The sequence below is a fragment of the Lactuca virosa genome, chromosome 8 (genome assembly GCF_052849685.1).
Source record: "Lactuca virosa cultivar CGN04683 chromosome 8, Lactuca_virosa_CGN04683_v6, whole genome shotgun sequence".
In the NCBI taxonomy this organism is placed as follows: Eukaryota; Viridiplantae; Streptophyta; class Magnoliopsida; order Asterales; family Asteraceae; genus Lactuca; species Lactuca virosa.
In genome coordinates this window covers 209,601,409-209,629,189 of record NC_136433.1, presented here as the reverse complement: position 1 = coordinate 209,629,189, position 27,781 = coordinate 209,601,409, and the positions used below count along the sequence as shown (strand labels likewise).

The following is a 27,781-nucleotide window of genomic DNA, read 5'->3' as shown; positions in this document are numbered from 1 at the left end:
TTCACATTAGTCTCTGAGCTACCTGACTCTTCTCAAAATGAGTTAAGAGTTTACTGTTTGGTCCAAACATAACAGAGGTACTTTTCGTGTCTTACACCAATCTTTTTCATCCATAAAGTTCTTACACGATCACACACGAAGACATATGTCCGAGAGGTCTCTGATCAAACCCATCGAGACTTAGACATATCAAAAATCTGTGTTTATGATCTGACATCATGAGACCGTGATAAAAGTGAAACTCAATTTTCATTACCTTTTTAAGGAATTGACGGGGAACTAAGTTCCAGATTTTCACGAAACTTTTGTTTTTGTATCAAAATTCGAAACTCCAAATCATATTCATTTCGAATGAGTGGTCTTGATCAAACATTCGAAACCCACGATGTTTGTTCCCCAACAAGATCCAGCACACAAATTTTTTCTTGAATATGATTTCCGTGTGAGTTTCATTCGAATGTCCTTGTCATTTCAAAATTTATCAAAGCCAACTTGTCACTGACTACACTGGTCAAACAAGCAATTTCTGTTACAATTTCTCACCTTATGTTTAGGTTGACATGTAACGAAATTTTTGAACTACCCACGCAGCATTATAAAAGAAGCCCTTCGATACTTGTCAACAAGTATTCGATTGTAATTCACGGGAACCCACACAAGTTATTGATCATTTCTCTTAATGATTAATGAAGTAATCTTTGCCCGAGATTTTATCTGCTTTTGTGTCAATGGTTTGACATCACAATATCCCATATTTTTCTTATTTTTGTTTCTCGTCTATATTCTTTGGAACACTGCACTCACAAAATCCTTGAGGCTCTGAGTAATACCAACTCAGGCTGATGATTTCAAACTTCTGGCGTATGACTTCGCTTTTCATCCCAAAAGTGAAAGAGCCTTGCTTCCATTCGAAGGGTTCTGACGGTTACAATACTCTTGGGGATAACAAGACAGGCTGTTTATAAATGACGTATGGTATTATGTCCGGTTTTCAAGGTGATGTGACAGCTACTTTTTGACGCATGGCTACTTTTCCGCAATAATGGTCCGACTTTGAAGGTGCCACGTCGGATATCATTAAATACACATCCCGCTTCAAATTCAAACTTCAGGGTTACATATAAAAGGGGATTCAAGGGTTCATTGTCAGTTTACGCGATCAAAAAGCAAATTTCAGAAATTCTCTGCTCATTATTATCTTCAAACCCTAACAATGGCGACTTCTGCTCATGTTGATTCTCATACCACTGAAGATGCCTCTTCATTACCAATAATGAAGATTCAAGCAACAAACTATTACTTGGAGGGTGAAGTTTCTCAGTACCCGGAAGAATTGAAGATGCTATTAGTTGCCTTGAAGAACTCTTTTTTGGCTAAGGCGATGTTCAATTCTTTCTCTGTTCCATTGTCCTGGCTTTCTCAAGCAGGATCAACTGCGACTTACAACAAAGCATCTAATACGATTACTTTTCATCTGGTGAACGACAAAAAGGTCAGGCTATCCAAGAAACTCTTCTGCCAAATTCTTGATATTCCGAATTCGCCTCCATATGTTTCATTTACTTTTCCACAAATCATTCACATGTTTAATGAAATGGGATATCAGCCACCATTGTACAAAATTAGTGATTTTAAGAAGTCTGGTCTTCCACGCCTATGGAATTTCTTATTTGGTATTTTTCTACGATGTTTGACTGGGAGATCTGCTGGTCTTGATAAAGGAAGAATGGAGGTTTATGCCATGGTTGCTGGCATTTATTATGATCTTCAAGTGGATTATTCTACACAGTTGTGGAAGGAATTTCAAAAAGGTGTAGAACACACGAATGCTATTCATGGTATTTCGTGTGCAAGATACTGGAGTTTGATTTTGCAATACTTTTACAATAAGGAAGGGATTTTGGTACCCAATGATGAAGACAAAGCAGTTTTCAATCATACCACTATCCGAAGGATGTCACAGATAATGCTGAAGTTTTTCCATCAGTTGCTCGTATTCCAGATGCTATGCCTAAAAGAGTTGATCCTTCGAACTCTGTCTTGGTGGCATATTTGAAGACTATTGATTCTTCAATCGAAACTGGCATACTCTTGGATAGAGATGATACGAAATCCAAGAAGACGAAGAAGAATGAAACTGAGTCAAAATCTTCGAAATCTCCAAAGAAGAAGCTTGAAACCGTTGAAGTATCTGTTGCTGAGACTCAAGTGATTGAGCCCATTCTTGAAGCATCACAAGAGAATGTAATCATTCCTTCGAAGACTGGAATGTTTCGAAGAATCAAAATGAAGTCCACTCACAAAAGCAAGTCTCCTACACACAAAGTGGTTCGAAAACCTCAAATCACTCATCAAGGTGTGTTAATTCTAGAAGTGTCAGCACCTATTTCTCCGGTGTCCAAGAAACGAAGGGCTGAGGATATGGCCAAACATTTGTCAAAGAAGCAGAAGAAGAAGAAGACTCGAAAACTCGTGATTTCTACTGAGTCAACAGAATATGATGATGAAAGAATTCCAGAAACCCCAGAGTTCACTCATCTCACAGAAAGTTCCACTCCTGAGAAGACAGTCGTCATACCACCCGAAGATTCGATTGCCAAATCAGTTTCTGAGGCGGTTCGAACTTCAGGCATCCCTGCACACGTATCTGATACGGATGCAAATGTCGATATGGGTGAAGGAGGTTCGAAAAATAAAGCTCAAGGTCACGTTACTTCTGCTCCTTTTGAAAGTATTGTTTCTTTATCATTATCCACTACTCCTCTTACTTCAACCACAGATTCCACAACATTCGAACACATTCTTGATCAAACCTTTACTTCTATTTTTTCTTCACAATCTATTGAGCCACCCAAACCAACTTCACCTATTCAAGAAACTGTTTTTATGGAGACAGAGACTGATAATGAGGGGTTTGGTGGTATGTTTGATGAATTGGAATTTCATGAAGAAGAAGAACAGTTTCCCGATCATATGTTGATGACCATGAAGCAGTTCAAAATTCTGAATCAGAAATTGAATTCAATAATTCAATCTCAAGCAGATCTAGGGGGTGGTTCATCTGTTTCTAGTTTGGAGGTTGATTCACTGTTGAAAATGCTCGAAGCCAGAGTGGTTAGCAAAGTATATGGAATGATTACTGACTCTGAGTCTCGAATTCTGGAGAAGGTTGATTATAATGATCAAAATAATGAACTTCGGATCAAATCTCAAAATTCAATGTTTACCAGTGATGTGAAAAATTTAAAGAATGTCACAAAGGAAAGGCATGTTCTTTTTGTGCAAGAAGTGAAGAAGGTCAGGGAGGATGTAAATTTGCAGATTCACGAACTTCGTGAAGATATGCAAAAAGAAATTGTCACTGTTCAACAATATTATGCATCCTTAAATCAAAAGGTTGATATCATTTGTGATGCAGTCACACGATTTGTTAAATTGTATGAAAGTTTGAGTCCTCAAATAACTCAACTTTCAACATCCGAAAGTGCAAGCTTTGAGGAAGTGCTTAAGTTGCTTAAGGAGTTGAAAGAGATTTATGATAGGCCGGTTTCTTCTCCATTGATTACTCCTGAATTTTTATCCCAGAAGTTTATCCAATTCGAAGCCATTCTCAATAAGCAACTTGCTCCTCTCTTTCGCATATCAAGCCTTCTTCCAACAACAAATGCCCCGCCTGTTTTCACAGGGGTGCAAGGGGGAGAAAGAAAAACTACTGAGTCGAAGGCTAGTGGTGAGGACGCGAAAGTTGTGGGAAAAGTTTTTTCTTCAAAAATCCCAACAACAAAACCAGTAATAGTTTCTGCTGAACTGGTTACTTCAACTGTTGTAACAACAATGCCAATTGCAAGACCAATTTCGAAAGGAATTGTTATTGGTAAATCTTCAGAAACTGGTGGGAGTGGTTCGAATCCAAAAGAGACAATTGTCAATCCAGCCTTGAAAGATAAAGGGAAATCAATTGTAGTGGGAAAGTCGAAAGAGGAAAAGAAGGCTGAAGCAGAAGCTGAACTTGAAAAACTGAGGATTATTCAAAGCATTATGACTCAGCGTGCTAGTGATCTGAATGGAATGGATAAAGGTGATCCAGCTAAACACTATAATTACGAAACAATTGAGGCCAAGGTTGCTTTTAATCACATGTATACATTCGAGAAGAAACCAAAGCAGAGTTATTTGGTCACGAATACTGATGCAAGCCAGCTGGATTTTCCCATAAACGAAATGATGTTTATCATGCCTCAGTTCAAAGCAGAAGGGAATTTTAAAAATAAGGATGAAGGTACACACATGAAAATTCTTTTTCATGTTGTTCTTGGAAAAGCCCCTGAGGAAGTTTGGTCTTTAATAAAAATCAAGAAGGTCATAAGTATGAAAAAGGATGTGATTTTCGAAAACACAGTCCAGAATGTTAAGTATGTGGTTGTCAGGGCAAATGGAAATATTTGCGAATTCACTGTTGCTGATTTTCCATTGATGAACTTGTATGATCTTATACAAGTTGCATTACTTCTAAAAGACAAATCATTTTCATTCCTTCAAAACACTCAACCAGATGAATTCAAGCTTGGAGTTGCTCACATCAAGATTTTTATCGAAAACTATTATGAGTGCTTGGCACTAACAGATGTGGAATTAGCTACTGCCAAAGGAATGGAAATAAAAGCACCGATGGCTCCTACGAAGACTCAGGCGGAATTGAAGAAATATGCTGATGGTGAAATTTGCCTGAAGCCTTTTGGAATGGTCTTCGCAGGAAAAGACAAAGCTGGAAAAGCTAAACGGTTCTTATTCCAAGCAAGTGAAGTAGAGAGATATTCAACATCTCAATATACGAACTTGATTGTTCGTATGAATCATTGCAAGAAGAACAATGAAGGAGACAAGAAAGAGCTGAAGAAGATTATCTCCTGGTACACGGAGATTCGAAGAGTGTTACTGTATTCCATCACACTTCTTACGAATTGAAGACTTCGACTATGATTACAAAGGGGGAGATTGTAAGGGTCGAATTGTTGTAATTAGTCGAAATATATTTTGTACTCTTCGAATGTTTTGTAATGTATTTTACTAGGGCGCTTTTATTCGAAGCTTTAGAGTCAATGCCTAAGTATATTTTTTTTGTACGCTTTCGGTTCCCTATAAATAGGGGTTATTTACTAGAGTTAGATAAGAGTTTTTACAGACCTGTCTATTTTCTCTGTAAACATTCGAAAGCGTAAATCAAGCTGAAACAAGATCATATTTACATCTGGTGTTCAATCTTGCATTCATACTTGAATTCATACTCTGATTAGTTCAATACTCGATTCATTGGTTCATCAAGTACCTTGCCAACCCCAGAAAACTCCTGATATCTGAGGGAGATTTCGGAACCTCCCACTGCATGACTGCCTCGATTTTGGCCGGGTCGACCAAAATTCCATCCTGGTTAACGAGGTGCCCGAGGAACTGGACCTCCCGTAACCAAAACTCGCATTTCGAGAACTTGGCATATAGCCGCTCTCGCCTCAGAATTCCCAACAACTCCCGGAGATGCTCCTTGTGCTGCTCTCGAGTCTTGGAATACACCAAGATATCATCTATAAACACGATGACCGAGCGATCCAGCATCGGTCTGCAGACCTGATTCATCAGATCCATAAATACTGTTGGCGCGTTGGTGAGCCCAAACGGCATCACCACAAACTCGTAATGACCATAATGAGTTCAGAACGCGGTCTTCTCCACGTCTTCCTCTCTGACCCGGACCTGATGATACCCTGATCTCAAATCAATCTTGGAGAACCAAGATGCACCCTGCAACTGATCAAAGAGATCGTCTATCCTCGGGAGTGGATAACGGTTCTTCATCGTTAACTTGTTCAACTCCCTATAATCGATGCACATCTGGTGCGTACCGTCCTTCTTCCTGATGAAGAGGATCGGTGCTCCCCATGGAGAACTGCTCGGACGAATGAACTTCTTGCCTAGCAGTTCCTGCAACTGAGACGACAGCTCCTGCATCTCAGGCGGCGCCAAACAGTACGGCGCCTTGGCAATAGGAGCCGCACCTGGCACCAGGTCGATCCGGAACTCGACCTGCCGCTCCGGAGGTATCCCTGGCAACTCCTCCAGAAACACATCAGCAAACTCTCGAACCACTGGAACCTCTGATACTGAAATCTGATCCTGGACCCGCATATCCACCATGTATGCTAGATAACCCGCACACCCGTGCTGAATGTACTGCCGAGCCCTGGCGGCTGAACAAAACCCTGATCCCACTCTGGTGTCATCGCCATAAATAACCAGTTCTTCCCCACTTGGGGTTCGAACCACTACTCGCTGGCCCTCGCAATCAATCATGGCACCAAACCGACTGAGCCAATCCATCCCCACAATCACGCATACATCCCCCATGGGGATCGGAATCAAGTCTATCGGGAAGGATAACCCGAAGATCTCCATCTCACATCCTCGGTAAACTGAAATAGCATAAATCCCATGTTCGTTAGCGATAGAGACTCGCAACGGACACTCTAGCTTGCCTATAGGCACTCTGAACTCCCTACTAAATGTCTGAGATACGAAAGACCGACTCGCCCCCGAGTCGAATAAAACCAACGCAGGCAAGGAGTTTACCAAGAACGTACCTATTCATAGATACTACAGATAAGCATAAGACAGATATAATAAATGAGATAAAGGATAGAAACATACCAGCAACCACATCCGGTGCTGCCTTGGCCTCCTCGGCCGTAAGCTGGAAAGCACGCCCCTGAGCCTTCGGAGGCTCCGCCCTAACTGGTCTCCCATCCGTGATCCTCAAGGTAGCCGGCGCTGGAGCCTGCGCTGGCTTGGCAGCTAACAAAGGACACTGGGCCCTAATATGGCCCACCTGCTCACAATGATAACAAAGTCTTACCCCGAAAGTCGGAGTCCGCTGCCTGCAATCCCTGGCCAGATGGCCCTGCTTGCCACAACGGTGGCACCCATTCCCTGCTCGACATTTCCCCGAATGATCCTTCCCACACTTCCCACAAGTGCGGCATGGCTGTCCCCCAATCCTGGCATCAGCGGTCTTAGGCCGCTTCGGCGCCGGCTGCGCCTATACCGGGGCCCGCTGCTGCTTCTTCAGCTGCAGCTCAATCTCCAACTCACGCCGCCTAGCGGCCTCCTGTAGGTCCAGAAGTGTGTCACACCTCTGAGTAGCGACAAATTGACAGATGTCAGTCTCGAGCATGCCCAGATAACGCGTCATCTGGGCCTGCTCCGAGGCAAACTCCGGGCAAAACATCGCCCTCTCCGTAAACATACGGGTGATCTCCGTCACCGACTCAGTACCCTGCTTCAGATCTAAGAACTCCTGTGACAACCGCTCGCGCTCGACCCGAGGAATGTAGCGAGCGCGGAACATATCCTGAAACTGCTCCCAAGTAACCGCAGCTATCTGATCGTCCGTGTATGACCCAGTCACCAACCTCCACCAATCCTTTGCCCCGGCCCGCAACAGGTTCAGGGAACACCTGACCTTCTGGTCAGTAGGACATGAGCATGTGAAGAAACATCCCTCCACATCAGACAGCCACCTCATAGCTATGATAGGATCATGAACACCATCAAATGTCGGGGGCTTCGTGTTATCAAACTCCCGGTACTGGAAGCCCCGACTGGCTCCTCCCCCTCCTGCCGCTGTTACAGCCGCGGTAGCTGCAGCGGAAGCCGTCTCAGCAAGGACTGCATATCTGTCATCAAAGTACTCCCTCATAGCGGACTTAATAGTCCCGAACAGCTCTGGAATCTGACTCCGGACAATCTCGACCACCTCCTCGCGGATGATCTCCCTAACCCGATCCTCCGTCATCGCTGGCTCCTCCTGGCCGATAATCTCAAGCACTGTTGGGGCCTCCTTATCACCCTGTCCTAATCATGATCCGGATCCAGTCACGAAATGCCTCGTAACCACCATACTGCAATATAACAGGAAGATATCAGACAATCCGCATAAATAACCGGGAACCAACTCCCTATAAGACCCTAGGGGTTGTGACTTCCTTGCTACGCGTATGGGTCTTGTGCTTTCAGTAGTATGGGCCCAATACTACCTTCCACACCTACCCATATTTGCCTCAAGTATCATCACAACACCCTAACACTATATATGCACATGGCGACCGTTCAATCTCACTCCCAGAGGAAGGATAACTATCTCATAACTGACCTACCGGCCTCACACAACCCACCCATGAAACTTCCACCAACCCTGCAGCACTAGTGTATGCTAGCCATACATAACGTTGGACCCCATAGACTTTCGAATATCAAACCCCACCCTAAGCTCCCAATCAAACAAGAACAGAACATAAGGCCAAATCAAACATTCTCAAGCTATAATATCTTAATTATGTATAACTGTAATGCATACACCAAGCAACTACAGTAATGATGTCAATCTCATATAAAGGAAACCCTAGGCTAGCAGGCATCAAGTAATCAGGCAATTCTATCATGCAATTCCTGAACATTCCTAGCCTAACAGTAGCATGTTGTTCTAACATATTACACAATTAATATATGTATGGTATTTTGGGGTCTACTTACTGGCTCCGGCTGATCGTACACTCTGCATCCTCCTTTACTTATTTTGAAAACCATTTTAAAAAAAAATTATTCTGAAAATCTTTCCTTGATTTGAGACTGGATTTACATGAATGTTCGTCCAATTCACTCAAACCAAGGCTCTGATACCAACTTGTAACACTCATAAAATTTAAGCCAAATTTTAAACTTTCAAAACATTTACATCCGATAGTTATTACAATTTTTGTTTTCAAAATAGTCTTTATCAGAGTTTTCCCAGAAACATAAACAAAATGTGAGGAGTTGTACGATCACGCCTTCGCCTTGTCGCGATCCCCTGATGTACCTGAAACAATAAACTGAAACTGTAAGCCCGAAAGCTTAGTGAGTTCACCCAAAATACCCATACTCACAATAATACACATATAACCATAAACAGCATACTATGGGTCCAATCATCCTCGGGATGGAATACCCCAGGCCCTCAACCTTTTGGTTGGAATGCCAATATACTATGAGTCCAATCATCCTCGGGATGGAATACTCCAGGCCCTCAACCTTTCGGTTGGAATGCCCAGGTCTATTGGCTTTCGCACAAAGCAGATAAGCCTCAACCAATAAACAAACATGTGCACATGTAATAGATAATCACATAACAGTCTATAGACAACGAACTGATATGCCACATAACATACAATATTACCCTACTCTCTAGGATATCTAACCAACAGGTCATATTAACATAACGTAACTGATAACAATTTAAAGGGTCGGCCTTGGTGCCGTAGACCCTTGAGTATAGTGAGGTAAACTCACATGACTAGCAGTGCCGAAATGCTGAACTTCTAACCGCTGCCTCACGGGAAATCCTGAGCTGACACACCATAATAAATACTAGGTTATTACCCGACATTACTCCCTTGACTAAGTGTTCATATTATTCATAAAGTCCAATCCTTTTTGTTGGGCCAAGGTCCAACACCAAGTCCTTATCTTGATGGTCCCTACACTAAAGTCCTTTATTGGCCCAATTTACCAAATTGGGCCCAACCTCCTTATTGGGCCTATCTCCATGATCCACTAACATAACCTGGCCCAAAATATGTTTTTTTTGCAGAGTTCAACAAGGCCCAAATCTATTTAGCCCACAATCCTAAGCCCAAATGACAAGAGCCCAAACAGAGAGCGTACGCGGGGCGTACTTCCCTGGTTACGCTGGGCGTAATGCCGTTCTACGCTGACTGCCATCGGGATAGTTGACCCCGTACGCTGGGCGTACAGAACTTATGTCGGGCGTACGCTGGATTTTACTAAATTCTTAATAAGTGCTTAATGGCTTAAGCACTTAAGCCCATATCCCAGATCCATCGACCAAATACACCTTGGGACCATAAAGTTCAGGACTTTATCACTTTGGACGTCCAGAAAGTCCTTAACTCATGGTCGTAACCCATTAAGACCTTCTTACTTCATGCATGGGACAAATCTAGCCTTTGGGAACTGATTTTTATCACTTAGGACCTTTCCTAAGGTCTGAAAGGACAGCTTATTTCGCCTAAACATCGCATGCATCTTTTTGGGACTCTTGGGACCATAAAACTTCCATAAAGTTAAGTGTCTAGATCTATAAACAAGCAAGCACAAAGTTTCAATCTTTTTACCTTCTGGAGCTTTAATGGCACAACACAACTTCAGATCTACAGCCTTGCTCTCCTCTTCTAGCTCCTTGAAGTAATGTATTCACTTCCAAGGTCCAAAATGCACACTAGCTCACACTTCTTCACACACTCTAGGGTTTGGGACGTTTTTTCTAAGGTATGGAGGCCGAGGATGAGCAAAGGAATGAGCCATAAAGGTGATTATATAGTCCTCAACCCCAAATATTAGGGTTTTCATCAGACATAAGTACGCCCAGCGTACATGAGTGTACGCCCAGCGTACTAGGGCGCGCCTAGTATGCTTAGCGTACCCTTATGTATGCTCAGCGTACTACTTCCAGTCCCAAAAATGCAACTTTAGTCCTTATACTTTTCGTGACCCACCACAACCAACTCCAGGGACCAACAATGATAACTAATAAAAGGAAGAAGGGCTTTCAAGATATACCTGCAAGATTCGGGACATTACATATCCTTTCTATGTGTATTCATATTAGGATTTTGTTGGCTTGAGTGGCCACATGAATTTGGCATCCTTTATTTAAAGAATACCCAATTAGGGGGTCATGAGAAATTTTTTAGAAATCCCTCATGTATACAAGTGAGGTTCACTACCCCTTATGTGATATTGTGTGATATCCCACATGCCTTGTTTATTAGAATGGACAGAATCTAAGAGTTTGTGCTTTATGCTCACTGCTCATGAGTCCAATTTCGCATGCCATAAATATTTGAATGTTTGGACTTATGATATGGAATTGGGGCGGGATAGATGCATATGCATTATTATCGTTTTTTGTTAGAATTATCTTATTTTAACCTATTGATTTCAATGTTATGTTATAGGACAAAAGTTAGAGATGGCGTTAAAAGCATATTACTATCTATGAGTTAATGTCTTGATTATTTTGGACAAAAGTTAAACCTGGTATTGTGTGCATACTATTCATGAGTTTGAAGATTCTTTTACTTTAGATTATGGTTTTATTAAACCCTTTGTTTTGGATATTGGAATACTAATTCCCTCTCATATTAGAATATGTGTTATTAAGCCCCTTTGAATTTTGGAATATTTTTCATTTGATTTTATGGTTTATTTAACATTGACTTTGGATTTATGTCATAAGAACCCTAGACTTTAAATCTTGTTTGTGAATTATATTGTCTTGAATTGATTTTAGGGGTTTGATTCGAGTGTGTTGTTTGTCATTATTACTTACTCAAAATGAATCTACCTTGAGTATTCTCAGTAGACATTTCATTACTTAACTTATTTTGACTTGTGCTAAGATTGAAGATTTAAGAGTTGCTTAAGAAGCAACGATTTGAAGGTCATGGGTTGTGTGGGTTAGTTTGAACTATGTGATGATTTTAATTGATAACCACCTCACTCACTTTTAAACAAAACAAATATATCTTGAACTGTGAAGACTTATTTCTACATTAATATCTTTTGAAGTATTTTAACTATAACGGAACTGTATTTTATGCACAAATGTGTGGGATTAGTGTCTAAGTCCATAACTATTTTAGTATGTACTTGACCCGATGGTGCATGGTCGTTTTGGTTTGCCTTCACCATAGCAACTTGATAGGGTGATTTGTGAAGAGAGAAGAGATATTATTATATTAATATATTATGAGAATAATATATTAAAGGATTAATAATATTATTTGATTAATATTAGTCATAAATTAATTAGGAATTAATTTGGTGACTAAAAGAGGTTAATTGAATAAAGGGGCTTAAACTGTCAAATGTGTGATAGTTGAGTTTTTTGGGCTATGAATCCTTATGGGATATAGGGTGGCCGAAATTAAGGAGTATGGGCTCCTTGAATTCGTCCAAGCCTTACTCTAGAAGGATCCTTGGATTGCTTAGGGCCTAAGTTATTCAATTAGGGTTAAGGATGTAACCCTAGTAGCTCATGGTATAAATAGACCCCATAGGTGAGGGAAATCGGCCACCTTGTTGCATTGGAAACCCTAGAGCCGATTTTCTCATCCTTCCTCTCTCTCCAAATCATCCTCTTGCTAGTTGGTGTTTGTAACCCATTAGAGGAGTGACAATTGTGACTCTAAGCTCCAAGAACAAGAAGATTCAAGCAAGCAACTTAAGGTATTCTTCTAGATCTGATTTCATATGCTATGATTCAATTGTTTACTCTAGATCTTGCATCATAAGCCTTGGAAACATTGCATGTTCAATTAGAGAAACCTAGATCCAAGCATTAGGGTTTGCATGTGCACATAGGATAGTTCTTATGGCTCAAACCCATCAAAATGAAGTAATAATCATTTTAATATAGAACCAAATTATTTAATAATTTATTTTAAAATTACATTAATGGTCATTAGGCGAATGTTCACGCTTTGCACAGAATCCAATATGCAGTTGAAATATTCATAAATATATTATATTAAAAATCATATCGTTGTTAATAATTTTGATATAATGTTTATTACACTAAATTGATATGGCATCTTATATTTTAATTTGAATTATATGATATAGTAAAATTATGTTAAAATCATATAACCTTAATCTACACATCGATTGTGTACGAAAAAAAATCAAATATAGTTTTCAGTTTAATGTTATTTTTATTTATTGATATAATTACTTAATTTATATACATATAATATAACAACATCATCTCAATAATTTATATTTGTAAGTTGTCTGTTGATAAAATGATAAAAATAAATATAATATTTGGTTTAGTGTTAATTTTTATTATTGCTATGGTTAATTAATACTAGTATATATATAACTTATTTGTCCAACTTTAATTCCAAACTTTATGATTATTTCATATATTAAATGTTATTTTTTAAGGTGAAATATAATTTTAAGTTAATGTTATTTTTAACTATTATTATTATTAGTTATTTTTAAAGTTGTTTCTTTGGTAAAAAAAATCATAAAATTTATAAACACATTCGTATCAATAATAAATGTATCAACTTGAATATCATTTGTACGATGGGACAAATATGCTACTCATTTCATTCATCTTGAGAGAAAACGAAGTTTAACTTTGACACACTGATATAAATTATATTATTTTTTATTTTTATATAAAGATCAGTTATAAGTGAAATAAATATATCTTCCTTACAAACATGGAAGGTGTCATGTTTGCTATGGACACCTCGACTAGTCAACTTCACCTTGGAGTGGTGGTGGTGTTGGCAAGAGAGAAGAAAAAAACAGAAAAGAATAAGAGAAATAAACCGCAAGTATGTGTCGGGAATGGCACCAAATTGGTGCATGCCAAGGGTGAGACCCGGTAGGGGAGTTCGTTTGGATGGATCGGTTTGATCCAATCCAATCAAGTGAATCCAAATTGATTTCGGTTTTCAAAACATGGATCCGAATAATCCAAACTAAATTCAAATCCGATCTGATCCAATCCAATTACAATTCGGTTGGATCGGTTTTTATAATTCGGTTTTTACAAACTAAAATATTTTAAAACGACATATAATTATAATATTACCGAATTTTACACAAGAAGCACAAACAAATTATTTAGTTACGATTTGAAATTTATAAACAACTATTAAGAAGGTATATTATAATTTAATATTTTGTAGATAAAAAAACTTTTGAAAGAAGATGCATATTAATATTTTTTATTAGGTGAAACTTATTGAACCTATTTCAAAAAATAAATTACAAAATTAATAAATAATTATAGATATATATTAAAAATAAATAAATAATAAACTGTTATTCGGTTTTTTTTGGACTATTCGGTTCTTATTTTATAAACCATAATCAATCCGAAATCCAAAATAATAATTCGGTTTTGTTGAAAACCAATCCGAATATCCAAACCAAAGAGTCCAATCCAAATTGTCCAATTGGACAATTCGGTTTTATCCAAATACTGAACAGCCCTAAGACCCGGTATGCCAGAGGACATGTGGCATATCTTGATGCCCTTGTCACATCGGATTATACAAAATGGTTGTAGTAAAGAAAAATGTAAAACCAGTTTTGTGATAAAATGGGTTATTATAGAAATATTGTTATGATATGATATCGGGAAAAACATTATTGCCTAGTTTAAGCTTCAAATTTTAAATTTTTTAAACTTATTGAAGCTTGTTATCCAGTGATTTTGTATTGCTTTGCATTGAGAATCAAATAATTGTGTGGTGTATAATTTATATTCGTGAGAATACACACATACACATATAAAGGTGTCTTTTGTTGTTAGCTCTCATTTCCCATATACTTGGACATATTGAAAAAGACATGAAAGTTTCATAAAGTAGTGATAAAATGTCAGTAAGAGACGTATGAAATCGGACTCCTAATTTAGAACATTATCTAGGTTTTCTTTTCCCATTAGATATTTTTTCTGTAGTAGATATATCAGGAGACCTTTTTTGAATTATGATAACTATAAATCGTCATGAATGGTAGCACCATAAGATAGGTGAGATCATTTATTAGACGGTGGGTGTTAGATTTGTTACGTGAAGAAGATACATTGTGTATGGACAATTGCATTTATGTATCAAAAAGCGTAAGCTTGATATCAAACCTCTCTCTTCACATCATATTGTCAATTATCTTCGTCCTAATTTGACCTCAAAATAAATACATATATCAATTACACTGCAAACAATGAAGACATGTCATCAAAGTAGATGACCACAAACGAACGAACCATGTCGTGGTTTTAGTTGAATAATAAATAATTACAAACCAAAAAATTCATTTTATAACTACTTTATATTAAATGGAAGCTAAGGATAATAACTAATAAGTTATTGGTTTCATTTCGTGTTTGGAGTTTTATTTATAGTCTTTATTTAAGAAACTCTAACTGTTTTCTCTCTAGATTATTATTAGTTTACAGCTTCTTGCCTTCTTCAACATACGTGTATTTCAAGTATCATAAAAAGAAATAAAATGATGCGAACCATGTAGGGTTCGCAAAGTACAACACTCTTGGGAGCTACAAGGATAAATACATATATGTACATATCGTACATAAAAAATAAAAAAAATAAAATGGAATATATATATATATATATATATATATATATATATATATATATATATATATATATATATATATATATCCTCATAGAATTCATTTCTTGTATGGTGTTCACTTCTCGGACATAAAATAACTTAAGCTTCAACATTAAGAATCTCGAGGGTCTAATATCTACCTCAACTTCACCTCGCCTACAAATGTTCACTAAATACAGTTTAAAATTTTAATTAGATGTAGTGACTAGTGAGCATACAAGACATAACAAATTGTATTGCGTTTGACTCATCAACTGACATCAGTCCAGTCATACCAAACACAGTACAACCTATTCTGGCATTCTATCCTGCGCGGATACTGTTTGGGGTACATCAACCAACCGTTCCATTGTTTGTAGCTGATCATAAGGAGCGATCTAAATAGCATAGCATGGCAAAAAAAAAAGCATCAAAAATATTGTTTTAAGTATAAAAAAAATTTGTATGAGAAAGTGGAGGTACCTGACTAAAGCCATCTGGCCATGTAATTGAAACTGCATAGTTTCCCATGGGTCGAATTTCTTCAGGTTCTATGTCTTCTGGAACATCACCATATTGTAATTTTTGATCCCCTGTCCATTCATCCTGTCTCCCACAAATAACAATATTCACAAATTCACCTAATTTTATTTTTTAAAGTACAATGCTGTAACATGAAGAAATGAAAGATTACATACCACACTTTGGGCAGAACGGTCATTTCGTCGAACAGTTGCAGGATGTAGAAGAAACTCTTCGTTTGAATCAGGCACTTTCACCTTGATTGCCTTAATAGACTTGTCATACATCACAGCAGTTGATACTGTAACAAGAAGATGATTGTCCTTTACACTTTTTCACATGTACAGAAAATTCCACGTCATCATGAAAGGAAATAAATTAAAAAAACAATTTGGAGTAAAATAAATCCAACATACCTTGTTGGCGGATCTTTGCACATTGTTGTACCACACAAACTCCTAGATTTTGAAATATGTCAGCGACTTCACCTTGGGGATCAGCCACCACTTCAGGTATTCCACTATCCCCGGAAGCAGACAGCTGTCAAAATCGAAAATTTATCTTTTTTTACACAAATTAATTATAGTGTTAAAAAATTCTTACAGTTGGTCTGATTGGAAGGTCAAACAAATGAGGGATTCCAAACTGCTCCACAACCTGCAGCCACAATATGGTCTCTGTTAAAAATGTTATTCTTCCACCAACCCCTGAGCTGGCTCACACTGTCAGATAAATCAGGTACACAGTGGCCCATTAGGTGGTTGTTTAGTATTATTTAGTCAAGGTTTTTCTTACCTGTGCGCCTGATCCTCTACCAAAGGGATAAAATCGTTTTCCATCCGCATCAAAATGACACATGTTCTCAACAACAGCAACACATGGTACCTGACAGCATACACAGAATTTTGCCTATAAATAAACACTTTTTAAATTATACTTTTAAAGGAAACACATTACACATTACACATTACACATTACACATTACACATTACACACCTTGAGCTTTGAAAACATACGGACTCCTTTCGCGACATCAATGAATGCAAGTTTCTGAGGAGTAGTAACTATCACAGCAGCAGTCAGAGGGACCACCTGTAACTCAAAGTTAGAATTTTTTTTAAAAAAAATATTATAAACATAATGAAAGAAGAAGAACCTGGCATAAGGTAAGTTGAATATCGCCAGTGCCAGGTGGCATGTCAATAACAAGATAGTCAAGCTCTCCCCTGTTCATTATCTGTACTTGTTATTGAAAGTTGAAATTAATAGGAAGAATGTAATTGTGTAATGTGTAATACCACTCTGTAGTAGTTAGTAGTTGGTTGATGACTCCAGAAACCATTGGACCCCGCATAATTGCACGCCCTTGTCCAGCAAATCCAAAGGATACCATCTTCACTCCCATGTATTCTGTTGGAATAATGGTCTTTTTTTCTGGATTCTAGAACATAAACAACACTTTCACATCACATTTACACCAATACCTTTTTAAATGAATGATGATAGTAATAATTACATTACCATTTCAAGAAGTCGGTTTTCAGGGGAGACCATAGTTGGTAAACTAGGACCATAAACATCGGCATCAAAGATTCCGACTCTAGCACCCATTCCAGCCAAAGTGTATGCCAGGTTTACAGCTACAGTTGATTTTCCCACACCTCCCTACAGTTATTACAAATGATGTTTACCCTGAATAATCGGTCCTGAAATGCAGTTAACAGAAAAAGTGTATATTAGAAAAGTTGTGACCTTGCAACTTGAAACTGCAATTATGTTTGATATTGTCTGTAGCCCAGCAGGAAGTTGTGCTGCATAGATCTGTTTTGCAGGTTGTGCTGACATTGTCACATTGACATTTTTGACCCAGGGAAGAGCTGACACAACCTCATTAGCCTTCTGTTCAAACTGCAATTACAAAAAGATACTTTACTTGATTCTCTTATTACTGGAAAATATAATAGATCTAAAATTTGTTCATAAAAGATTGATGTTTGTGTTTCAATTACCATATCCTTGACTGGACATGCTGGTGTTGTGAGCTCCAACCGAAATGAAACCTGAGATAGAAAATTGAATGTTGAGTGAGGTTAAAACTCTTTATGTGTTGTCTCTATGGAACTCATTACATTTTGTTCTAAAACACCTCTCCTGAAGCATCATCAACATGTAAGTCCTTCACAAATCCACATGAGACAATGTCTGTCCCAAAGTCTGGATCAATAATCTGAGATAAGGCTTTTAACACATCGTTTTCAGCTTCTATTGTCAATAGTGATGAAGCATCAGCTACAAACAGCACAGTAAGATATGTATATCAGGTAGTGATTGGATCAATAAAAGAAAATGAACGATATAACATGGAGGTCGATCATCAGAATCTGATCTTCTGCTACATATATCAAGTCTGCACTTTCTACTTAAAGTTCTGATGCTGAACTTCATCATCAGAGTCGAGATAATGAATTTTCACGGCCAAATTAGTGGTTTGCCTAACACAGCACCTAGTAAGTACTTATCTTAACAAATTTAACTCTTAATCAAAGGTAAAGCTAGTTTAACCTTCTGAAATCACTTCGTTTCAGCATTTATCCACTTGATTACCTTTCTAAGTTAATTTCCACAAGCAAATCACGAGCACAAAATGAGTAAAAATCGCACTCACCTTCAAGAGAAGCAGCTGTAGCAGAAACAGGATTCACGGTCCTACGTGTTACACAAAATCGTTGTCGTACAATTCTTCGGGAGAAAAGAGACTCGTTAATGGCGGATTGCAGAATACCTCTCTCCAGAAAATTTCCACCTAAAATTAGAGATTCTCTACCTCAAATATCCAACAATTAAAGCTTAAAACTGCATCAACAACTACAAACCACACAGGCAGTGTTTATACAGAGACTAAAAGGTACTACCTCTGGATTGAGACTTTGAGCATTGTGAAGTCACATACACAGAAGCTGGAGCTTGAAGAAGCCGCATGTCTTCTCCCTGCGCGCGTGTGTGAGAGAGAGAAAGAGGATTGAAGGGAGTCTGGTAAACTTGTGAGCCTCACATTTGGTGTCATCCGACTCAAAAAATTCGCTCGTTATGGGATCGTTGTGGAGTTTCTCGCCACCACTGATTATCCAAGTTTTATTAGTTTTAAATGCGCCCCTAAACTTTAATTGGTTTTGTTATATACCACGGATTCTTTTTAATTTCAAATGCACCCCTGAACTTTCATTGATTGAACTTAAATACACAACATAAAGTTTTCTACCAAAACTATCCATAATATATATTTTCAAGGCACTTTGGAGATTTTGGAGATTTTTTTATTGGGTCTGGTCTGATTCAGATTGTTTAATACCACAATTAAAAACATTTGTTATGTATTTTGTTAGGTCTCCACAATTAGAAACATTTGTTATGTATTTTGTTAGGTCTGATAAAATGTTTTGACTGGTTTTGTTTTAATCATATGACTCAATTAGGTCATCTGGTATACCAAGGACGAGCCCATTCGTGGTCTATGTGGCCACTAACCACTATAGTGCACACTATCCCACTACTTAGTAGTAGCTAGTGGTCGTGGTGGATTGTGGTGCAAACGGAAACCAACGTTCAATACATTTCTCTCTCTCTCTCTCTCTCTCTCTCTCTCTCTCTCTCTCTCTCTCTCTCTCTCTCTATATATATATATATATATATATATATATATATATATATATATATATATATATAACTCAAAAAATAAGAGGGTTATAGTGGTGGGTATACCAACTTTTTAGTGGTTGTGTGTGGTGATGATGTGGCACTCACCACTAAAATGGTTAGTGGTGGATATTACGGATGGTCTTAGCAACCAGACTTGAAGCGTGTTTGGGATTGCTTTTAAAACAGCTTTTCACTTTTAACTTTTCCAAAAAGTTAAAAAATGGTCCAAAGATGTTTGGTTAAAGAAAAAAATCTTTTAAAATAAGTTTTTGTGTAGAAGGAAAAGTTGGTTTTTTAAAAGTAACAAATTCTATATTTTTATAACTTTTAGGACTTTTTTAACTTTCACCCTAAAAACAAATACAAACATATTTTAAAATTTTTCTTTTGGAAAAAATCACGGGTCAAAAAATCTTTTTTACAAAGACCCCCTTAATCATATGAACTAATTAGCAACCATCAACCAATCAGTTAGACCAAGAGATGTCATGTCAACAGGAGAGACATCACGTCAACACGGTTACCATTGGACTATAAACATTTTGGTTTTTCTTGGATCACTTAACTGACTTTACTAAAAATATAATGCAATCGATGTAATTAATTAACCAAGCATTTTAGTAAGGAAATTAAGCATTCATAAATGCTTGTGTGACTAACACAAGGTAAAACCGACCACATACGTTGGTTACATAATGAAACAAATACCTCCGAAATGTAAATTGTAAAATGACGAATAAACTTGATAAATTGATTCAAATGGCTACGAAATTACGAGGGTGTCCTGCTCTAGCATTTGAAAAAATGGATATACCAAGAAATGAGCTAAAACGATCACCAATGACAACTTTGTTTGTCCCTCTTAATGCCACAGTTTACTGCAAAACCCATTTCTAGGCCTCTTGTTGTTTATAATATCAGCAAACGAATCAACCAACTGTCCAGCTAAGCTACTGGGATCATCCACAAGTGTTTGTATAAAAGTGTTGACCACTCTCCTTTCCTGTTCCGTTGACCTCAAACTAAACCACGTCAGCAGTTTTAACCTAAACTCTTGCTTTATATACCCTTCACATTCCAGCCAGCGAATCATCTTCACACAGTACTCAAAATTTCCATCCAAATCACCCGGTGACATGTTTATCAACGCACTCGCACTGTTCGTATCGCAATCATTCACCTCTGTCCTACCTGGCCTCTTCCGAGACACGTCAGCACGCGACTCCACAGTTGGCACTTCCCCATTCCCATTCGCCCCATGAGGATGCGCCCAGTTTTCAGATCCGCCGCTACCGTGATCCACGTCAGCATTAGACGACTCGTTTACCGGAGCCAACTCTTCGTTCAAATCGGGAACTGTAGCGACGTTCAAGTCGAGCGCACGTGAAGTAGTAGACGGAGGTTCATCGGGTTTTAAAGTTTCTGGTTTCATGATCTGACTGAGTCGACTCAGATCCGAACCGGTTATATCATCTAGGTAGCCTCGTTCTTCAATCCAAGCTAACCGGAGGATTTTCCCGAGGTCACGGACTTTAAATCCGGAGTCGGATTCGACGTCTTTGGTGCCGGAGGTTCCTTCGTAGTGAGGAATCGTAACACAATCGGGATTTTTGTGAAGGATTTCCACGCTTTTAGTGAAACATTTGGCCTCCGAGTGTCCTAAATCGCCGGCTTCTGTGTAGGACACGATCCTAAACGAGTATTCGGTGCACGGCTGTAAGTTTGAAATCAGGATTCGTCGTTGAGATCGAGGAAAAGTTGAAACGGGATCTTTTGAGTTTGTGTGTGTTTCTTCTGTCGTTTTAGAGTACCAAAATTTGAATCCGATTATATCGCTACATGAAGCTGTAGATAGTTCGATTAAAACGAGAACTACGGAAGAAGGTGTTACTTCTTCGAAGATGAACTTGCAAGCAGCGGGGAGAGAACCTTCTGGAAAGTGTTTAAAAAAAAGGAATTAAGAATGAGAATTGTACGAAAATAACATATAACAGTCACGTACCTTTAATATCTAGCGCTGCGAGAGAAACGGTGGAGGAAATTTCATCGGCTTTCTGAATGGCGGTGTTACAGAGTGATTGGACTTCACTGGCGACGGAGAGTCTGCTAACGATGCCACGTGCCATCTTGGCGGAGACACCGCTGAGTGGTCCCACCTCGGTTTCCAATTTGATCTTTGCTTCTTTGACTATTTCGTGAAGTTCGTGAAACCTTGATGTGCCATCGAAGAGGCGGAAGCTTAAATAAATCCGGTAGCAGAGGCTGTCGACACGGCGGGCGTCTTTAGCAATCGTGAGCTGTTTCTTCCAGTATCCAAGTATCCCTGAGATTTTCCCACATGAAGCGCAACAATAACTTCCGTCGAGCTGCATGAGTTGACCTAGGTCAACGACGCCTACCTTGCGACGCTGGAGGGCGCACTCGATGTGGCAAGATAAGCCACATGATTCTGCTGATTGGGAAACGGAAAGGGAATCGGATTCTGATGTGCATTGTAACCAAAGACTTGGGTCTTTGTTGTCATCGAATAAATGGCATATGCAGCATGAACAACGCTTGCAGAAGGTGTCGACAATGGAGAGTGTAGCTCTACAGGCGGAGTTTCTGCAGATCCATGTGCTTGAGCATCTGGAATCGGAACATGGGTTTGTGATTGGTGGAATTCGAATTGGGATTTCCCCTTTTCTGTTTTGTTTTCTTGAAGATTGCTGCTGGCTTTTAGGACTTGAGGATGTCTTCTTGGAATCCTGATTCTTTGAAGGTTTCTTGTTCATCTTTCTTGATGATTTGGTTAGATTGCTTCAAAGAAAATCCAAAGGAGATCACCAGACTTCAAAAACTCTTCTAGACTTCTTCAAGCATCATGTCAGGGTCTGTTTTTTGAAAAGCATAAAGTAGAAATAGTAAGAATAACAAGAAGATACAACGTCTTTCTGTTTTGGTTGGATAGAATGGAATGGAATGAAATATATAATGGAATGAGTGATTACATTCCATGCTCATGCTCATGTTTGGTTGGCTAGTAGGAATGAGATTAATTTGCATATGAATATTTTTAATGTAAATACAGTGTATAAGTGATCACAACACACTATTGATTTAAAAAAGAAGGCTACCAGAAAGTAAGCAATTGTAAGTTTATGTTCACAAAATTTTATTATTTCAATGATTTTAATGGTATTTTGTGAACAAAAACAAAAACTTCGTTACCCTTTTATGGTATTTATTAAATCAGTAGTATTTTGTAAAAAAATAGTTCGTTACTCGTTTGTGATATTAACCCTAAAAACAATTATTACTTACCTTTTCTAAGAATAAATTGTAATTTGCTTTTTTTAAAGAAATTGTAATTAAATTAACAATTTTTTTCGAAAAGACAAAAATGGGTTATATTGTAGTTTTTCATTCCATTCCATGATGGAATGAATATAAAAATAATAAGAAAAAAAACTAGGGCTAAGGAATGAAAATTAACAAAATGGTCCAGAATCATATTCCTTTAGGAATGATCTATTCCAATCCATCGGGCAAAACAAATAGGTTTTCTTATTCCACTCCTTCCCTGATTACCAAACACTACCTAAAATCAACAGAAGCAGAATCATCATTGTGCTCCAAAATCTTAACAAGAAAAACAATCTCATGCTGAGGTTTTACATTAAATACTACACATCTTTTATGACATTTTCTAAACCAATCTACTATGTTCATAAAATGAAAGAAAAAAAAAAAGAATTGGGGACTTACTGTAGATCTTAGTGACTCCCCATAGCTGCAGATTTAGCACTCACAGCAGAACAGCAATGTTCTTCGCTTCCTATGTTGTTGAACATGAGGGAAAATAATCCTGCAATTTACATCTCACAGTATGATCAGAATGAGATGTATAAAAAAACACAAAAGGGATTTACTTTAATTAAAGAAAAAAAGAACAGCCCATGATACGATCTTTGAGCTAATAATAACAGACAACACAATCCATCTCTCTGCTTACCAGATATCATAATCTAGTGTAACATATTTGCTTATATCTTACAGATTCAGAAGTTAATTAAGCAATAGAAAAGGTTAAGAACTTTGTCTAAGTCGAATTATGAAGAAAAAACTGCTCATGGGAATGCGTAAAGAGATATTTTAAACCTCAAAGATTTATCAAAATCTGGTTCACAAAGATTTGGGACAGGAATTTTGTTACAAAATATTAAAAGATACCGATGAAGGTGCCACATCGGTGTTGTTATGCTTTCTTAGGGTTTTGATTTTAGCCCTATAAGGCCTCAACACCAACTATTATATAGCAATTATGGCATTAATTAGGTAGATATTCGGGGCTTAAAAATATTTCTGACGAATTAAGAAAAAAAATCAAAGCAAACCACGTGTTCACAATCACAATCGTCGTATCCAGTTTCCCAATTAACTAACAAAAGGCTCAATGCATATCAACATGCAAATGAGAAAGGTTGGTTACTTGCCAAATGTGAAAAAGAGGCCACATATGTTCAATCAAAGGGTTACAAAAGACATAGGAAGATCAAAATCCAGATTAAAGCATCACCTTTAGCAACAAGTTTATCCCCCATGTCCCATGATGCTCAAGTAACCCTCCCTGTAATGAAATAGCATCAAAATCTCAGCATCACCTTACCCTGAATCCTAACTATACAGTGTTCAATGTGAAAAGGGATTTATCAAAACATAACTTCCTAAATGAAAGAAAAGAAATTAAACAATGTTGAACTCATTCAAACATATCACTTTGAAGTTTTCTCAGAATATCTCTGGCAAGTTTTAATGAAACGAATGGATGTTAGTGAGGGATCTGAACCAAGATATAGCTATGGATTCCTTATACTTATAAATAAAGTGCTCAAATTTCTTGCTAATTGCTATGAATCTTACCAACTAAATGCAATGCATGATCATTCAGCCCTTAACGTTTTAACACAGACAGGCTCCTACTTACAATCACAGGCTCCAAATAACCAAAGAAGAAAAAGAATCACATTTTGTTCAATTCCTCTTCATACATTGTTGAATCTTAGACACAAAAGAAAGAGCATTAATAAAACCATTCTTTCGAGAAAGAAAAAACGCATTGATATATCAGAACAGCAGTCCAAACAACAGGTGGCAAAACATAACAGCAGGACACCACAATTGCAGAAATTAAAGCTTCAAACATGAAGAAGCTACACTATCGTCAAACAAATCGTAATCGAAAATTAAAAAAGTGGCGGATCTGAACACATAAAACCCCGTGAATACGAGTTCTAGAAAAACACGAAAACTCTATGAACATATACGTATGTGTGCTATGAAGATGGTAGTGGATCAAAGAGAAGATACCTGTGAAGAATGTGTGCGATCAGGGAGGAAATTAGGGTTTTTATTTATGGAAACGGGAGGCTTTGGTACGCAAGGAGAGGGGAGAAAATGGAATTTATAATCTGTTAGTTTGTTGATTGTGAGGAATTGTGTTCAATTTGGGTTTTTTTTTTTTTTGTTGAAAGCTAATTGGGGCTTGCTTAAAAGGTAGTGTGAGTATCACGCGAGTGAGGGCGCGTGAGGAACCGGATTCAGTTAGAAAAGTGAAGCAGTTGGATGCTGAGCCGGAAAAAGTACAGCAATAACTATTTGACTCTACGATCCTAGGGACGTGTTTCCTACATGATCAGGCGGTGCGTTGGTGCAGTTGATTGCTTTTGTAATTACTCATTCTTTATTAAATCTTTTTAAAGATTTTTAAAGATTAAAATATAAGGATAATTGTAAAAATAGCTAAACATATTAGGAAAATGACTTTAACAAAATAGTTATAATTTTCATTAAATGATCACTTTTTGTGTTATTTCTAAGCCATTTGTTATATAATTATATTCATTTTTTATCTTTAATCTATTACCCTTACGTTGTAACATCCTGTTGATGACATTTCTTAATTCAGAATTTGGGGATCGTAATGTGACCATGTAAAGGTCTTGGGCTTCAATGGTATGGAGTTTAGATTCTATTGGAGGTGTATGATGTTGAATAAGTGATGTAAACTTTGGATTGTTCGATGGAAGCTGAAGGGTAAAATGAGAAAGGTTATGTTTCGGGCTTCTTACATAAATTAAAGATTTTAGTTCGTGATGTTTTTAGTCATAAGTATCAACATATAATTGTAGAGCGCATCGATACCTTTCTGTGGATACAAAAATCATCAAAAACGGAGTTGAAACGAAGAAGTTATGGTTGTTTGAAATTAAGTTGGAAAAAGGGGAGACCGGCAGTACGTTGGGCGTACACTAGGTAGTACGTTGGGGGTACTGGCAGAAGGGGGATGCATTTTTAGGGGGTTATGTTGGGCGTAACTTATGGTACATTGGACGTACCGCCGCAGTGTTAAACCCTAATTTTGTGGTTTTGCGCCCTATTTAAGGACTCTAACTCCTTGGGGTTCTTCCTAACATCGGCTTCCACCCCTATTGAGCCTCCAACTCGAAACCCTAGCCCCCTAGAGAAAATCTTAAACCTTTTTATGTGTTTGGATGCATTTTGGAAGAAAGAGAAGTACAAGCTTGTCGATTATTGAAGCTCAAGCTTGTGAATATAGAGCGTACATTGCTTTTCTCAACTCCAAAAGGTATAAAGCTTGAACCTTGATGATTCATTTGTTAGTTCTAGCTAGTTTTGGGTTTTATGAGATCTTTGTCCCAAAACCTTGGTCATTGTGAGTATGGACTACTCCAGACCATTTGAGCTGTCCTTTCAGACGTTTTGAGTGCATGGTGTCATAAAATGCAAGCTTGTTTCATCCATGCATGAGTTATGGAGTTTTTGGTGATGTTAGAAGTTAGGGTTTTGGGATTGAGCTCTCTTTAGCCATGCAAAGGCATAAAGTTGGAGACTTTATGGATTATAATGCCTTTTAGGGTTAGATATGAGGTTGGGGTGAAGTGTCATAATGATTAAGAGCTTAAAAATTAAGACTTGGGTTTAGGCCGAGTACGCTGAGCGAAAATTTGGCTACGCCCCGCGTAGCCAGCTAGGAGCTCGTTTTCAGGCTTTGTGCTCTACATCATGCGTAGATCCTTGGTACGCCTCATGTAAGGTCAACTGTGTTGACATTTGACTTTTTGACTGAGTGTGACTTTTGGTCAAATTGTGAAGGTTTTGGTCTTGGAAGGGGCAACATGGTCTTTTGCCCAAATTGTGGATTAGACTTTGATTGGGACTAGTTGAGTTTGGATAATTACCTTAATTGCTAATTAGGGTTATTTGGTGTGATGAATAGGCGGAGTCTAGTTCCGGCAGTTCGGGTGTGAGTTTTATCAGTCTTTTGTGTAAGGTGAGTCTACTCACTATACTTTTCTGTGTGGTAGTATATATATATATATATATATATATATATATATGTATATGTGTGTGTGTGTTGACCAGTTGAGTCTTATTTATTGTTAGTGTGATATGTGTTATTGTGTGTATTGAGACTTCGGGTAGTCTCCATGGTTGTTGATAACCCACACGACGTGCTGTTTCCCCACTGAGACTTCGGGTAATCTCTAGGGTTGCTAATAACCCATAGTTGTTTATTTGTTTTGTGTTGTATGTGGTATTTTGGGGAAACTCACTAAACTTTGTGCTTGTGGTTTGTGGTTTAAATGTTTTCTGGTTTTTTTATATTAAAGGAGGGACACGATGGTGGTTGTCGAGGCGAACAAAATTAATAACCCTAAATCTTGTACGCTAAAATAGTGTATAGTGGTAAAGGGGTCGAATCCGTGGAGATTGGTTCAATTTTATAATTCTATGAAAATCTCTTTGTAAAAATACTTGTAAAATGCCAATAAAAGTAAAAATGGGGGTTTTGGTCTTTTGAAATACTTGAAATAAAACTAGAATTAAACTAAGATTTAAATAGACAATTTCAACAAAAACAAGGGTTTGATGTAAAATCAATAAGAGAAATATGGTTGACTTAAGGTTTCCTCACTTGAACATTTGATGAACATATCATTAGAATCTAATAGTGCAATACTTGTTTTAAATCTTTAATTTGGCTATAGTAATCCAAGAAGCTTGAGATTACCTAGACTTCTCTTAATTGTTAAAATAGTTAGAAAAGCTCATAACAATTTCCTTAGTCAAAGTCACAATTTTCATTAAGCATGTAATTAGTAAAAGTCAACTGGCATTAAGAACCAAAAAGTCACTAAATCTAAGAGGAGTCAAATGCTTTCACTTCCATGTTGGAGAAAATGTTTTTATGATTGTGTGAAGTAAAACCAACACAAGAACCACTTGTTGCTTGCTAATTTGAGGTACC

The 27,781-nt window shown here is 37.8% G+C and overlaps 2 protein-coding genes across 6 annotated transcripts; both read right to left on the bottom strand.

Moving 5' to 3' along the window:
• Positions 1–15,363: 15,363 nt before the first annotated feature.
• On the bottom strand, positions 15,364–18,881 carry HCF101 (ATP binding protein). Of its 2 annotated transcripts, XM_079066798.1 has the most exons (16): positions 18,687–18,881; positions 18,440–18,577; positions 17,921–18,063; positions 17,784–17,834; positions 17,527–17,682; positions 17,296–17,439; positions 17,073–17,215; positions 16,931–17,000; positions 16,771–16,866; positions 16,570–16,659; positions 16,378–16,431; positions 16,191–16,314; positions 15,951–16,075; positions 15,736–15,858; positions 15,584–15,650; positions 15,364–15,431 (listed from the first exon to the last, which is right to left on the bottom strand). In XM_079066798.1, the coding sequence occupies exons 1-16, from the start codon at positions 18,751–18,753 to the stop codon at positions 15,421–15,423; spliced, it is 1,602 nt and encodes a 533-aa protein (XP_078922924.1). In that variant the 5' UTR covers positions 18,754–18,881; the 3' UTR covers positions 15,364–15,420. The 2 variants fall into 2 exon arrangements, with proteins under 2 accessions (XP_078922924.1, XP_078922923.1); XM_079066797.1 differs by having other exon boundaries at positions 15,364–15,650; positions 18,687–18,880.
• A 1,186-nt stretch (positions 18,882–20,067) lies between these two features.
• Positions 20,068–24,955, bottom strand: VRN5 (Fibronectin type III domain-containing protein). 4 transcript variants are annotated; one of them, XM_079066793.1, is made up of 5 exons: positions 24,820–24,955; positions 24,029–24,079; positions 23,218–23,317; positions 21,473–22,343; positions 20,068–21,402 (listed from the first exon to the last, which is right to left on the bottom strand). In XM_079066793.1, exons 4-5 carry the CDS (start codon positions 22,242–22,244, stop codon positions 20,333–20,335), a joined length of 1,842 nt encoding a protein of 613 aa, XP_078922919.1. In that variant the 5' UTR covers positions 22,245–22,343; positions 23,218–23,317; positions 24,029–24,079; positions 24,820–24,955; the 3' UTR covers positions 20,068–20,332. The 4 variants fall into 4 exon arrangements, 3 of the variants coding, with proteins under 3 accessions (XP_078922919.1, XP_078922921.1, XP_078922922.1); XM_079066795.1 differs by lacking the exon at positions 24,029–24,079; XR_013717885.1 differs by lacking the exons at positions 20,068–21,402; positions 21,473–22,343 and adding an exon at positions 22,878–23,050.
• Positions 24,956–27,781: the final 2,826 nt, after the last annotated feature.